A 13,664-nucleotide genomic window follows, 5' to 3' on the forward strand; every position below is an offset into this window, starting at 1 on the left:
CTGATGGCTGCTGTAGTAATTACAGGAATTACTAAAAGGGTGCCACAGTTTGAATACTAGTCTCATACCAAAACCAGCACCACATAATGCTAGAGCTGTATTCATATTTCACACCTCTGCAAATCAGCTGCATGAAAGAATCATCATATATATGCGACCAATAACCAAAAGACAAATTAGTTTTGTCACTACAAATATATTTGTATATATTGTGAATTACTGTAGTAATTCATAATATTACTTCCCCAAGAGGAGGGTGGACAACAGCTCGTACTGAAGCCAAAGTAGCAACTCAAATTTAGCAAGTTCAAAACCCAGCTCAGAAGTTCACAACGGACTGGTGGCCAGTGCAGTGAGGGGTGTAATCTGTGCAACTGCAGCAGCAGAAGTTTGCTGATCCAGCGGGGACCAGGGAAGGTCGAGAGGGCAGTCTGGGGTCAGACCCTCAGTGCTTGGTCTTGCTCTGTCTGAATTCAAGTTGCTACAGGGCACTAAGGTCTGTCCCTGTCACACTGTGTTGTGGTGCCAGTCTAGTCCTTTACACAGAAGTCAGTCCACAGGCTGTTGCAGACAACTGAGAAAGTCAAGTTACATTACAACCTGTACACCCACTGGCAATAAAACAAAGACTTATATGGATTAAAAAAATGACATGTACCTTTAAGTGAAATGCTTCATAACTGTTGCCATGATATTGGTTCAAACATTTTTGTCTTTGTTAACCTGCTGCCTTTTCATCTAGTGCCATCATCAGGCCAAAGTTTTAACTTGTCCAATATTTGGCAGAATGTGCTTACTGAAATGGAAATGAGCCCAATGTTTTTACAGTTCCTACTTGTTGCCAGTAGAGCACAAGAAATGCTTTCAATTACTTAATGGCACTTTACCAGAGAAGGACAGCAGCATATCAATGTGATAAAACTGTCCTTCCTCTCCAGACTTCACTGTTCAGGGAGTTTAGGTTGAGAACTGCTGTTGTAAACACAGCAGGTGGTTTTATAAAAGGATTCCTCTGCCTCTGTGATGCTATTAATCTTTAACATCATCACAGGAGAAGGCATCCCTAGTGTCATGTGAGAAGCTGCACTTTACACTGTCACAGAGGAGACTGTAACACCAACAGGTCCATCAGACGATGTGCGATGTGTGGTCTCACACGAAAAGGAAAACACGACTGCATTTAGAGGAAATTATAGAAGCTGTCACAGGTAAATATCTCTGACTCAGACTGCATGACAAGATACTCAGCTGCATTTTTATATGTGGACCATTACTCATATTCTTTTCTGTCATATCACAGATCAAACATACTGTTGTAAAGTTATAGGCTTATTGCTAAGTTTAAGAAGTTGCTAACTTAAAAAAAAATCAGGACAGGCTGACAGATACACTGAAAACCAATATGTTCAGAACCATAATAATAAAACAATGGACCCTGTGGACACAGATATGCAAAAGGCCCCACATATCTACAGAGATAATGTTATTTTGTGTCTCTTTGATTTCATTGTGTCTTCTTTAGTTGTTGTTGTCTCTTTGTGGTATGCACAGTGTCCTCTTGTGCGCACAGAGCAGCCAGATCGCAGTCAGGTGTTATCTAAGGGCATCAGGTATTACCAAGCACACTTTTGGTGATTTTATTGCCAAGCTCCCTTGACGCACCTCACTGTAGCATACTTGGGCAAGAGGTGAGATCAGATAGAACGTACTATTGTAGGTGAATACATTACAGGCTGTGACAATCATAGCTGTAATACATTCACTATTTACACCCTTCATTCACAGGGCTCCTGTCATGACAACACAGTTTCTGAATCCTGTGGAGAGTTTTCCTCAAAGGAAACTTATTGTTGTCTGAGACTTGGGACAGAAATTATTTTTTTAACCTTAGTTTGGAATCCAAACCCACACTGAAGTATCATACCTGAGTAAATGTACTAAGTTAAATTCCATCACTGTCTGCAGCCCTGCTGTCACTCCAGCTTTCACAGATTCATTTACGGCACTTTAAAGATAAACTCATCTGACTCTTATTTCCTGTGCAGGTTTAAAATGTTAACCAGGTGGTTAACTTTCACAGCTTTTCTGGCTGGCTCAGCAAATCCAGAAAGAGCAGCTATTGGCCAGGGCACTCTGACCGTCGCACCAACCTGCAGGGTCAAAGGTCACCCAGAGGTAGCGTTGACTTTAAAATGCGGAGACGGAAAGATCGCAGGTCAGTAAAGAGGATCAACACAAACAGAGACAACAGTATGTCCTGCCTCCACACCTGAGCAACTCAGTTAACTTATATTCACCTGAATAATCATCTTAGCATTACTACTGTGTCACAAGGAGTCCTGAGGAAAGCTGTCCTCTGCTCCAATGTACGCACGACACGTATAATGAAAGCAGGTACTTTTTTGCCCTATAGATATACTAGAATGTACATAAATCATGATAGACATTGAAAGATCATCAGCTCTGAAAGAGCTCATTGATGTGCTTTAACAACAGTGGAGCTCTGTGATAGGGAAGAGGAAGATATATCAGCCTTGATAAAGACACGCACACAACACTTGTTGGTACATACATTCACTGTTGGCTTTGGTCTTCTTGTGGAATTTTTTACAGTAAGAAAAACATAATGTATCACTAAACTTCTCTGTAACTCCTCACCTGTAATTGCTCCCCCTTTCATGTGTAGGTGTGGTCCAGTACTGGCACACCCCCTTTGGAGACATCCAGACCCCTGGTCTCTACAGTAAGCTGGACCCCGTCTTTATGCACCATGACAGGAGCCTGGTGGTCCCCAACATCAGCATTCTGCACAGTGGCCTGTACTACTGCTTCCTGCAGCACACAGAGGGAACCACGCTGTGGTCTTATGAGCTTCATGTAGGTCCCAACAATCAAGTGGCCCAGGAACACAGTAAGCAGTGTGGTGTGTTCAGGTTCAAGAGGGATGCTGGGTCTTTGGAAGAGAGGCAGGCAGGAGTTTCCAATGGGCAGTTTGCAGGAGCTGTGGCAGCATCAGTGCTGCTGACCTTTGTGGTGGGGTTCAGTGTTGGAGCTCTGACCAGGACTCATGTTCTCAGGTGCGTTCAGGGCCCGAACATCCCAGCTTTTAGTCACAGTGGGAGAAGATTCACAAAATCTGACAACACAACTATTCTGCAGATTCATTGTGCATAAAAGCTCAAAAGAGGATGTTCTATTAGCTGTACTAGAGAAGACTTAATGATCACTGTGACTGATCACGTAACTCACTCCTACTTGATTTCCATATTGTGCTGAAACAAATGGAGACCAGTGAACAACTAAAACAAGAGAAAAAAGTCAAATCACAGCAGCAAAGTTGGTTAACATTTGAGTAAATGGGATAAGGAGTTTGCAGTCCTGCACAAAAAACAACTTCATGCAAGTCATACTAAACATTCTACATGATATTAAGTTAGTGTTTTGATAAATATATTCTTGATTTTCACTGGCTGAATATACCAAAGAACAGACCAGAACATCAATCAGCTGAAACAAGACTTTCAGGTTTTGCTCTCTGACATAAAATAAAATATGTCAGTAAATGCCCCACCCAAATTTATGCATCTTAAAAAAGGTGGTTGCTAACAAGTGGCTATCGTACTGAGCATAGCGTTAAAGCTATATTGTGGTGTCATGCCACAGTGGTGTAATTAAGTTTATAGCCTAACATTAGCTTTTTACTTCTGGCAATTGCATTTACACTTCAAAAATCATAAAGGTGGTGTTAATTTGTGAAGATTATCTTGCTGAAGAAAACATGTAAGAATCATAAACTTGTTTTCCATGAAACTTATTTTCTGCAATAATATAAAATCAAATGGAAAAATCTTAATGCCTTTTGTCAAGGGAACTAGGGCTATGTTAACTTGGCTGGGTTGACCTACGAAAAAAACGTGATCTTTGCAGCAATCTATTTCACACCAAAGGAAACCAAAAAGAGTGAAATCATCAGAGAAAACAAAATAATTATGAAACAGCCATGTAGTATCTCAGTTAGTTTGAAAGGCAAGGCATTCTCTATTATAGCCATAGTAAGGGATCTAGACCAGAGAGATGGCTTCAGTGCAGCTTTAAACACCAATTTGGCAAATTTTTGGTTCACCGACGATAAAATATTTTAAGAGGAAATAGCATGGAGTATTTCATCTCCTTTTCCCTGCCTTTCACTGTTTTAACATAGTTTTATATCACCAACCTGTGATCCACAAGCTGGCAATATAAAACTACATTAAAAACATCAAAGAGCAGGAAAAAGGAGACGAATAATGACCTTGTTAGTGTTCCATAAAACAGACATAAAAGGTCCAGTGTGTAAGATTTGACATTTATTGTCAGAAATTAAATATAATAAGTATATTTTATTAGTGCATCACCTAAAAATAATACTTGCTGCGTTTTCACACAGTCTAAGGGCAGTTTATATCTACATACGGCGCAGGCCCTCTTCCAGGGAGTCCGCCATGTTATTCTACAGTAGCCCAGAATGGGCAAAGCAAACACTGGCTCTAGATGGGGCCATTTGTGCCATGCATCTGCCATTGCAATTCTTCTACACCCTAGACACGTGGAAAAAGTTTCAGATGGTTGAAATCTGCAACCCCAACTACTAGATGCCACTAAACCCCACACATCAGACCTTTCATGTATTAGATGTCAATTATGACAAGAAAAAACTTTTGAGTCAATTCTCATTTCTGTCAGAAATTAATAAAATTGTAAAGCAGAGATCTGAAGTATAAGATGTGTAAACTATACCATTTCCCTTTAGGTGTTTAGGAGCAGTCACTACAAGGATGCGATCACCATGGCAACAACAAAGCCAAACCGACACACAGGACCATGACTCTGAGGTCACCATAACAACCCTGCCCCCTATGTACTACAACCAGGCCTTTGAGATGGAGCAGGTGTGTGACAACGGTGACTCTGCAAATTGTGCAAGCATGGAGACGACGATTTCGTCAACTACCTCATCACCCCCCGCCAAACCTAAGAGAAGCTTCCGGCAGAAACGACAGGAGGAGCAGGAAACCATGGCTTATCTGGAGGGATGTGACTACATGAAAGAAGAAGAGTCAAGGATGGAGGAGGAGGAGGAGGTGGCAGGAGGAAATCTGAAGGAAAAGAACAAAGGCTGTGATGGGGAGGCAGAGAAGGAAGAGGAGAGAAAGTTTAGTGGTTTCTTTCAAATAGGAGAGCGTGGAGGGAGTCAAACAGACACAGATGAGGACAAGTGCAGTGAGGATGGAGAGGAGACAGATGAAAGAGGGAGCAGGGAGGAAAAGAGGGAATCGAGACAGGAGGAGGAAGGGGTGGAGACAGGTGAGCATGAGAACAGGAGCAAGGAGGATGGGGAAAGAAGTGAGGAAAAGGCCAATGGTAAAGAGGAAGAGAGAGATGAGAGGAGGGAGGAGGTGGTAGATGACAGTGAACACAAGAGGAGAAAGGAAGATGGAGAGACAGACATTTGCAGCGAAGACGAGGAGACAGGCAGTAAAAACCAGGAGGACACAATGAAAAATGGCATCACGGAAGGAGAACCATCGTCCTCCCTGAGCCGTCGCAGACGCGTCATTCGCCTGTACCAGTACGACGAAGACGGCCAGCGATATGGTCACCTTCCAGACCCTGCCCCTGATGCGCCGGGGCCTGCCCCCAGGCTCAAACAGCGCTCCCTCTCTTTGACACGCCTCAACGCCATCATGGCCGCTGCCTCTGCAGGGCCGCTGGACACGAGAGAGACAGGGAGGGAGCAGAGAGAGGAGAAACCACACTTCCACATGGAGATATAACAGAGGGCAGATGCCATGATGACATCCTAATTATTAGGAGGCAGCTTGTCATACTTCCATTTCCTTTTTATTATTGTGAAAACATCTATAAACAAGACACAAAATGGGAAAAATAATTATCAAGAAAACATAAGTTCCACAGCTCTTCTCTCAGCTTACTTTTTTGCTTTCTTATGTTAAGAACATTTTCTTTTCTCCAAATTAACACTATAAAAAGTCTACTAAGTGAGAGAAAGGCCTCTTGACCACGGCTGGCCGACGATGCAAGTGATTCTGTGGTCCATATTTGTGTGTGAACTGTTAATGTCTGTTGTGTTTTTGGGATCCGAAACTGCAGTTTCTCCTTTTTATTGAACGATATAGATTCCTCTTGTGTTTTGTTTTCGCTCTCTTTTTGGTGTTGTGACGTCGTCTGCTACGATCTCGACCAAGCTTTCTGCCATTCCACAAACTCATCTAGCAGCACTGGCCCTGCAGACAAAACAACAAGGAGATAAATATTATTAAAATAGATCCTGCACTTTTTCGTTGGCTGCTCAATCTGATAATCACTATTATGGTTTAAGTGATTCATCACATCACTGTACTATAAAATCAGTTTTTCCCCCATTTTCATTCAGTTGTTAATCTCATTTATTCTGACAGCACTTGAACACAACAGAAAATAGTCTCTAAATATGAATGTTTTCCACTTGAATTTATTTAGGAAAGTTGGAGACATTTAGGAAAATTATACCAACAAATGCTTTAAATCTTAGTCGATAAATGGGGGGGGGGAATGATCCTGTCAGACAGAGCACAAAACCCAAGGAGCAGCGCAGTGTCATTTTTGCAGAAGCCTGCTGGTCTCGGAACTTCACCTGAATGATGGTCAGTTCAAGGCTTATTTTACAATGAGTCAGGGACAGTTTGACACGCTGCTGTCAATTGTCAGGCCTAGTTACAGCTTGTAAAAGGTTATAAGGTAGTCAAGGCTTCAGATATATCTTGCAGCTTGTCTAGAGTGACACTGAAAGTGAGCCAACACAAACCAAGTACGCCTCAACTTGCTGTCATCGCCACCACCATAGAAGGCCCACCTCTAGATTATTTTGATTGGACAATGGGAAAGAAATGCCAATGACGTTGGGCGCTTTTTCTTTTGAGTTGAAGTTTTTGGTGGTTTTTTATCTCCACATGTTCAGGGCACTCCTACAAAAACATGTGGGGCGTAGAGCAGAAAAATGCAAGGTGCTCTGTAATCCAAAAGCAGCGAGCAAAGCGCTTCACTGTCATTGAAACCCATTAGAAAAAGCTGCTTGAGGCTACTAAAACATGTTCTGTCTGATTGGGGCCCAAATCATTATAATGACAAACTTTTGATAATAACGACTTAGTATCTTAAAATAATAACTATTTTGAGATATCAAGTCATTATTTCTAGAAAGATTTTTTTTCATCACATTGGCAGAAATGGGCTTCCACAGTAAACTGTTGTTGATGTCCTGACCTTTGAGGCCATGGAGAGAACCAGAGGGTCTAAATGGAGGAAGCTATCATATTAGCTGTGTTGCGTCATGCAGTGCCATATAACTCGTGCTCTGCTGAATGAGATGCAACACAGACAGAGATTTCCTCTCTGCATCCAACTGTGAAAATAGCCACAAACAGTAGCAGCAGAGCCCCCCCCCCAAAAAAAACACAAACAAAAAAAACAAACAAACAGAAAAACTCATTTAGAACCAAACTGCACCTTAATTGAGGGTCACTTACACTTCTCTAGACTGGAAATCAAATTCTAAGTCAGCAAACTTTCCATTATATATTTTGTGTGTGTTCACTGCACCTGGTGTTCTGCTGCTCTGTCCGTACTCACAGTACACTTTTGCATTCCAAGATCATGGCGCAATGAATGACCAAACAGTATTTATATTCCAACAGTGCTTACAATGAACAGTCCAGCTCAAACAAACAAACAAAAAAAAAAACTTAAGATATCACATTCACGAGAATGAGACGGACAGACGGACAACCCGAAAACATAAAGCATCCAGCTATGGCTATAAAAGGCATATTTATTAAAAAAAAAAAAATCAATACATGGTGGCAGGTGTTGTTATTGTTATTATTGTGGCAAACCCCCACAAATAAATGAATGTGTGGGAAACCCTGCATTTTCTTGTGTGATTAAAGCGTCAGTATTGTTGTAAGCTGCTCGTATACTCACATGCTCCATCTTCATCGTAATTACTGAGGTCTGTGTTGATGGTCCTGCTGAACTCCAGAACGTTATACCACTGGTCCTTATTCATACCTTTGTATTTGGACTGCTGTGGGAGGGATGAGTGGGGGAAGGCTGAGTTATTTTGCAAAGATAAAATATTACTGGTGTCACAGACAGCTACAGTCTTTGTACAAGGTTTCTTAACTAAACTAATCATTGCAACATTACTCTGACCAATACAAATAAGTGAGAGAGAAAAGATTTACCTCCAGGAACTGGCGGAAGACTGGGAAGAGTGGCCATGTTCTCCCCAACAGTAACGCCAGCATGGATTTAGCTGTGTCCATGTCCAAACTCCTCTGGTCCTTATCCTGATGACAAGACAAAGGCAGAAATACAACAACGAGTGACAGAATTGTTGTGACAATGTCAGACTCCTGCTGATGGTCGCTTTTCTGCAGAGCTCTCAGGTAATATTTAATTTATCTATTTGAAAACAAAGCTTCACACACATTGCACTAAAATCTCAACTCCTTCTCCAACCTGGAAAACACCTGCACATCAATGCAGGTGAAAGGGGAGAAAGTTAAACCACTGGTAGACAGCAAAAACAAGATTTTCAGGGGTTGTTAAGTTGTTCTTTAAAAAAACAAACTCACTCGGGCAAAGTCAAAGGCGTATCTGTAGATATTTTTGAAGACTGCAGAGTCGTTGAGCTGGCTGCGCAGGTAATCCAGTTTGCTCTGTAACCTCTCTGTGCAGTCACACCTGCAAAAAGGTGAAGAACCATATGTAAAACAAACATACAGTCACAGTTCAACATACAGGTCTACTGACAACTAAAGGCTGTGATGTGTCAGCAGACAAAAGGGTATAAAGAGACAAAAAAAACCCTAAATGTAGGTCTTAAGAACAGGAGAAAGTCTAATCTGAAACATTAACTTTAAGCACATGAAAAGTTACTTACTGTAATAAAGTCATTCCCCTGAGCCACTCCTCTTTTGTGAAGAACCCCATACTTGCTGCTTCTAGATGCCAGGCTATAACTAACATGATAATCTGTAAGAGAGAGAGAGAGGGAGAGGCCATGAGTTTAATCTTTGCTAAAAATTTACATGAACACTGGTGCATGAACACAGGATCTTTATCCCCTCTATCATCACACTGTGTACTGTCGTCTACAGGAAGTTTCCCTACATTGTAAAATGGACACTATCTTTCCAAAGGCAGTAAAATGGAGGTTCATCATATTTTCTACTTTGCAGCTCTTCATGTTTTAAAACAGCATCTTAACTCTCAGCATGATTCCTAGATATGACCCCAGGACACATGATGAACACAGGGTCAGGTCAGAGAGAAGTAGGATGAACTCACATTCTCTGGTTCCACACCGATGTCTTTACAAAACTTCTCCATGGCCTCGGGACCGACCACCTTGTCTGGGCCAGCGTACTCTTGGAACCAGGCCAGGCACTTCTTAATGGAGAACAGCCTCTCAGCACTGATCGGCCTGGCACCGCGGATCTGAGGGCGGGTGAAGCTACAACATAGACCAAAGCCTTAGATTCAAAATTATGCAAAGAAATAAACACTCATTTCTGATGTCCAAGAAACTTATTCTGAGTAAGCTCCAATTCAAAAGGTTTGTTTTACACATTTTATGAGTTGGATCTAAGCAATACATAACAGTGGGAGGTAATTCTTTGCTTTCAAAATCATTTTAAACTTTTAAAAGTGATTATGCATTCATTAGCTATATTGTGATATATGTCAATCCCAAAATATCACTTATCTCAGGTGTAACCCTGGAGGGATCATGCATTTTGTCATGTTATTTGTGTTTGTGTATGGGGATCCATCTGTCTGCAGCTTATCTCGCAAACTACTGGACAAATCAGCCTAATATTTTGTGTGCACATGTATGACTGTCTGCTCAGGGAACTTTTGTGGTTGCAGTGTTTCACAATTGTTAAAAAAATGCATTTCATTATCTGTTTTATGTCGTCATTAACTGCTGAATCCTCACTCCTCTCAACTGGCCAGTAGGGGCCATAGGTTTTCCAGAAAAACAACGAGCCTTACTGTCGGTTGCAGGCCACATTGTGGCCTTCGCCATGGCTTAAAAACTGACATCCATAGAAAAGTTTGGTCTCAATTTAAAGCAGTGCATCTTCATTTTATTTACATACTCAATATGTTATGATCCACTAAAGTTAGGCACAATACCAGATCAATAAATCTCCATTTTTGTTTTCTTCAGACAAAGTTATTTTAACCTGACTTTTACATTCAGGCAATTATTCAGACATGTGAAATAACTATAACATTGATGTAGCACATTGTGTGTCTGACAGGCTCTCAGAATGTAAGAAGTCTAATACAACAGTCCTGCAATAAATCTGACCCCCCACCCCCACAATTTATATCCATGAGGCTAGATAAGCTGCAGCAACACTTCTCTCCTACAGTCCTCCTCCTGTGTGGACTGAGGCAGCGCTGATTAACAGGACAAGTATGTGCTGAGTGCTGCGTTTCCCAAGTGAGCAGAAAGAAGCATAACTCCAAACGCACACACAGATGTATTTTCTTGAAGTTGTTATCTAACTGCAACACCAACACCCATGCTTTTCTACTCCCATTCCCTCAAAACACACACACACACACACACACACACACACACACACACACACACACAGAGCAGAGCAGAGGAAAATGAGAAGGTAAGGGGTTCAGTAAGTCTCCTGCCAGTTGAAAGACAACCCTGCCAGTCCCCTTTCAGGCTTCTCCAGCGTTCAGCCAGTTAATGTCCTCGCCAGCAGAGAGCCTCTGAATCACTAGCTACTCATTGGGGGTTGGGTCAACATGCCACAAAACACACCAAGGACCCAAACTGAGCAATACACCCTAAAGGAAAAAAAATCATTTGGAGAATCAAGCTACTAAAACAATTAAACATGAGGGAGATTTCATGCCCTCCAGATAGATAATCAGAGGGGACAGGCACACGTGTTCATGCATACTCTAACTTTGTGTCTGTTTACCTTGTGATTTTACACTTGTGCTCATGGTCATCTGCATCAGGGTGCTTCCTCTTCTTCTTTACCGGCATCACTGAACCTTTAATGGGCTTCACTAGCTGGGCTACACATAAGAAAAATAAAAAAAGTCACATGTTGTCAGGGGGTATTGACATGAGGCATCCAGCCTACATCCACCCACACACACACCTCTATTTGACAATACAGGCCAGTAATCAATCCTCTATATTTAAGGATGAATGTGCACAATAAAGTTCATACCTGTGTACTTCTGACTGCCTTGTCCATTCAAATCTAAGGGATTCTAGAATAAAAGAAACCAAAATCTCAGGTAAAAAGTTTTCTGCACCACACTTTGATAATCCTTAATCTACTCAGAGGCAAGAGATTAAGAGCTATCATGAGTGTATAAATGTTGGACTGCATTAGCTTTACCTTCTACATTAAAAATTAGAAATAAACAAGACTACTTACAAGCTTGTCCAGCGTTACGGATGTTGTATTGATGACTGCCAGGCGGTGTGGATGATTCTAAGAGTGGACACATAATCAACACAAGCAAGATATCATTAATATTCAGAGGATGTTCAACATACACACGAGAAATTAGTTATTTTTTTCTTCAACTTTCATTATTATTAAAACCTAGAGGAAAACTGTGGACAAAACATAACTGACATAACTTGGGCACACAATCTAAACATTGTGAATTGGCTCCAACTTGTCAGACAAAACCTTACAGTGTTTACAAAAGCAGATCAGCACCACCATAAATGTATTAAGAATTAAAAACATTTTTAGTGTTTTAACATGAATGAATCTTGAAGATTGAGAGGAAAATGCATGTCTGCTGGCAAACTACTTATCACATGCCTGTTTGCCCATTCAGTGCACTATATGGCCAAAAGCATGCATATGCCAACACATCTCATTTCATCTGAACATCTCATTTCAGGCACATCATTTTCCACCTTTCTGGTTCCAGGCTTTCCACAAGATTTGGGGACCTGACTGCAAGAATTTGATCCAACTCAGCCTCAAGAGCATTAGTGGGCATACAGACAGAAAACACCAATGTTTTGTTAAATTAATACTAATAATTGTAATATTACAAGTACATTTCATATTAACTCATGATTCCACGATTGCCAGCATTTTTACTATCTGAGTAATGCTGAAAAATAGGTAAAATGTTTTTGAAAAAACATCCTGTGGTCAGTTCATCTTGTCCTCTCTCTTACAGGCGTAATGAGTAAATCCGAGGATTGCATCACTAGGTAAATATTGTCCTTTTTACTCCACAACATTTATTTTAAAGCCACAGTGTCTAATTACTTTATAGATTCAGATTATTCATAAACTATCATGTATTATTATAGCTTAAGCCACATGGCAGCACATAAAGTATCCGAAATGAGCAGCAGGTATATATATAAAAGATATATGAAATAATAAAATGAGCTCAATCTTTACCAGCTGCAACCTTCAAGCGATGAACATATTACTGCATCAATAATATTCAATAATATTCTTCTGAAATGGGCCATTCTGACATAATGAGTATTTTTACTTTTGATACTTTAGGAATGTATGCTGATACTTTTGTACCTTTATTAAAGTAAGATGGTGAATGCAGGACTTTGACCTGCAACACAGTTTTTCTACACTGTAGTATCGCTAATTTTACTGTGGTAAAAGATTTGAATACTACTATAAAGGTGAAGTGTATTGACAGAGTATTGTATAACACAATACATAGTAAAGTAAAACAATACAACATAGTATATAGGATAAATTAGTTTAAGATATAATGTGTCGTATGGTGCAGCAACAAAACACTGAATAAAATGTCACATATAATATGGGGCCATAGGGTTCAGTAAATAGACACATAATATAGAGATGAAATATAAATAAAAATGAAGAGGTTGAGATTATACCAACCATTTTTTACCACACGACAGCGGACAAAAAGATTATCACATACATAAAGTGAATATAAAACTTTGAGGAGTCTGACAGCTGTAAATTACCATTAAACATATATGACGTCGTTAGGACGCTTCCTTTGATGCGAACGTTGATGCTAACACGGCTAATGAGCTAAGGATGACTAATGTTACAGATCGGGACCAAATTTCGCATGTGGTTGTCGATTAAACACCACGGAAACTTTAAATACAACATAAAACACACAGTTTTAATTTTAAATTCTTCTGGGATTCCGCCTTCCCTTCGAGGATACTTCTTTTGTTTGCTAGCTACCGAAGCACCGCGGTTGTTGAGCTAACGTTACACTGCTAACGTAAGCTAATTTGTAAACACACGCGTCAAAGGCTCATCAAATCCACCGGTTAAAAAACGTAGTACATTACAGTTATTTGTTTTAATATGCGACACTAACGTGAGCTATTTAAATATTTCAAACACTTACCCTTTTTTGCACTTTGGCTGATAATTCGGTCCCACCTGCTACTTATGCTACGCCAGGCTCCTGTTCTGCTGCTATCGCCGGTGTTTCCGGGGAAATGGACGATACCACCGCTTTATGTGGGGGAGAGGGGGTGTAGGAAAGTCTTTGCATTCACTTGTTGTTTTGCTTTTTGTTTG

At 40.6% G+C, this 13,664-nt stretch overlaps 2 protein-coding genes across 3 annotated transcripts; one reads left to right on the forward strand and one right to left on the reverse strand.

Moving 5' to 3' along the window:
• Nucleotides 1-1,099: 1,099 nt before the first annotated feature.
• On the forward strand, nt 1,100-6,288 carry LOC117259854 (uncharacterized). Its single transcript, XM_033631635.2, has 4 exons — nt 1,100-1,208; nt 2,046-2,215; nt 2,687-3,077; nt 4,790-6,288. The coding sequence occupies exons 2-4, from the start codon at nt 2,053-2,055 to the stop codon at nt 5,811-5,813; spliced, it is 1,578 nt and encodes a 525-aa protein (XP_033487526.1). The 5' UTR covers nt 1,100-1,208; nt 2,046-2,052; the 3' UTR covers nt 5,814-6,288.
• dcun1d5 (DCN1, defective in cullin neddylation 1, domain containing 5 (S. cerevisiae)) lies at nt 5,862-13,624 on the reverse strand. Of its 2 annotated transcripts, none has more exons than XM_033631636.2 (10): nt 13,489-13,624; nt 11,529-11,585; nt 11,316-11,358; nt 11,058-11,157; nt 9,391-9,556; nt 8,984-9,075; nt 8,676-8,784; nt 8,283-8,387; nt 8,020-8,122; nt 5,862-6,284 (listed from the first exon to the last, which is right to left on the reverse strand). In XM_033631636.2, exons 4-10 carry the CDS (start codon nt 11,123-11,125, stop codon nt 6,229-6,231), a joined length of 699 nt encoding a protein of 232 aa, XP_033487527.1. In that variant the 5' UTR covers nt 11,126-11,157; nt 11,316-11,358; nt 11,529-11,585; nt 13,489-13,624; the 3' UTR covers nt 5,862-6,228. The 2 variants fall into 2 exon arrangements, with proteins under 2 accessions (XP_033487527.1, XP_078023037.1); XM_078166911.1 differs by having other exon boundaries at nt 13,524-13,543.
• Nucleotides 13,625-13,664: the final 40 nt, after the last annotated feature.

The sequence above is a fragment of the Epinephelus lanceolatus genome, chromosome 4 (genome assembly GCF_041903045.1).
Source record: "Epinephelus lanceolatus isolate andai-2023 chromosome 4, ASM4190304v1, whole genome shotgun sequence".
Lineage (NCBI taxonomy): Eukaryota > Metazoa > Chordata > Actinopteri > Perciformes > Serranidae > Epinephelus > Epinephelus lanceolatus.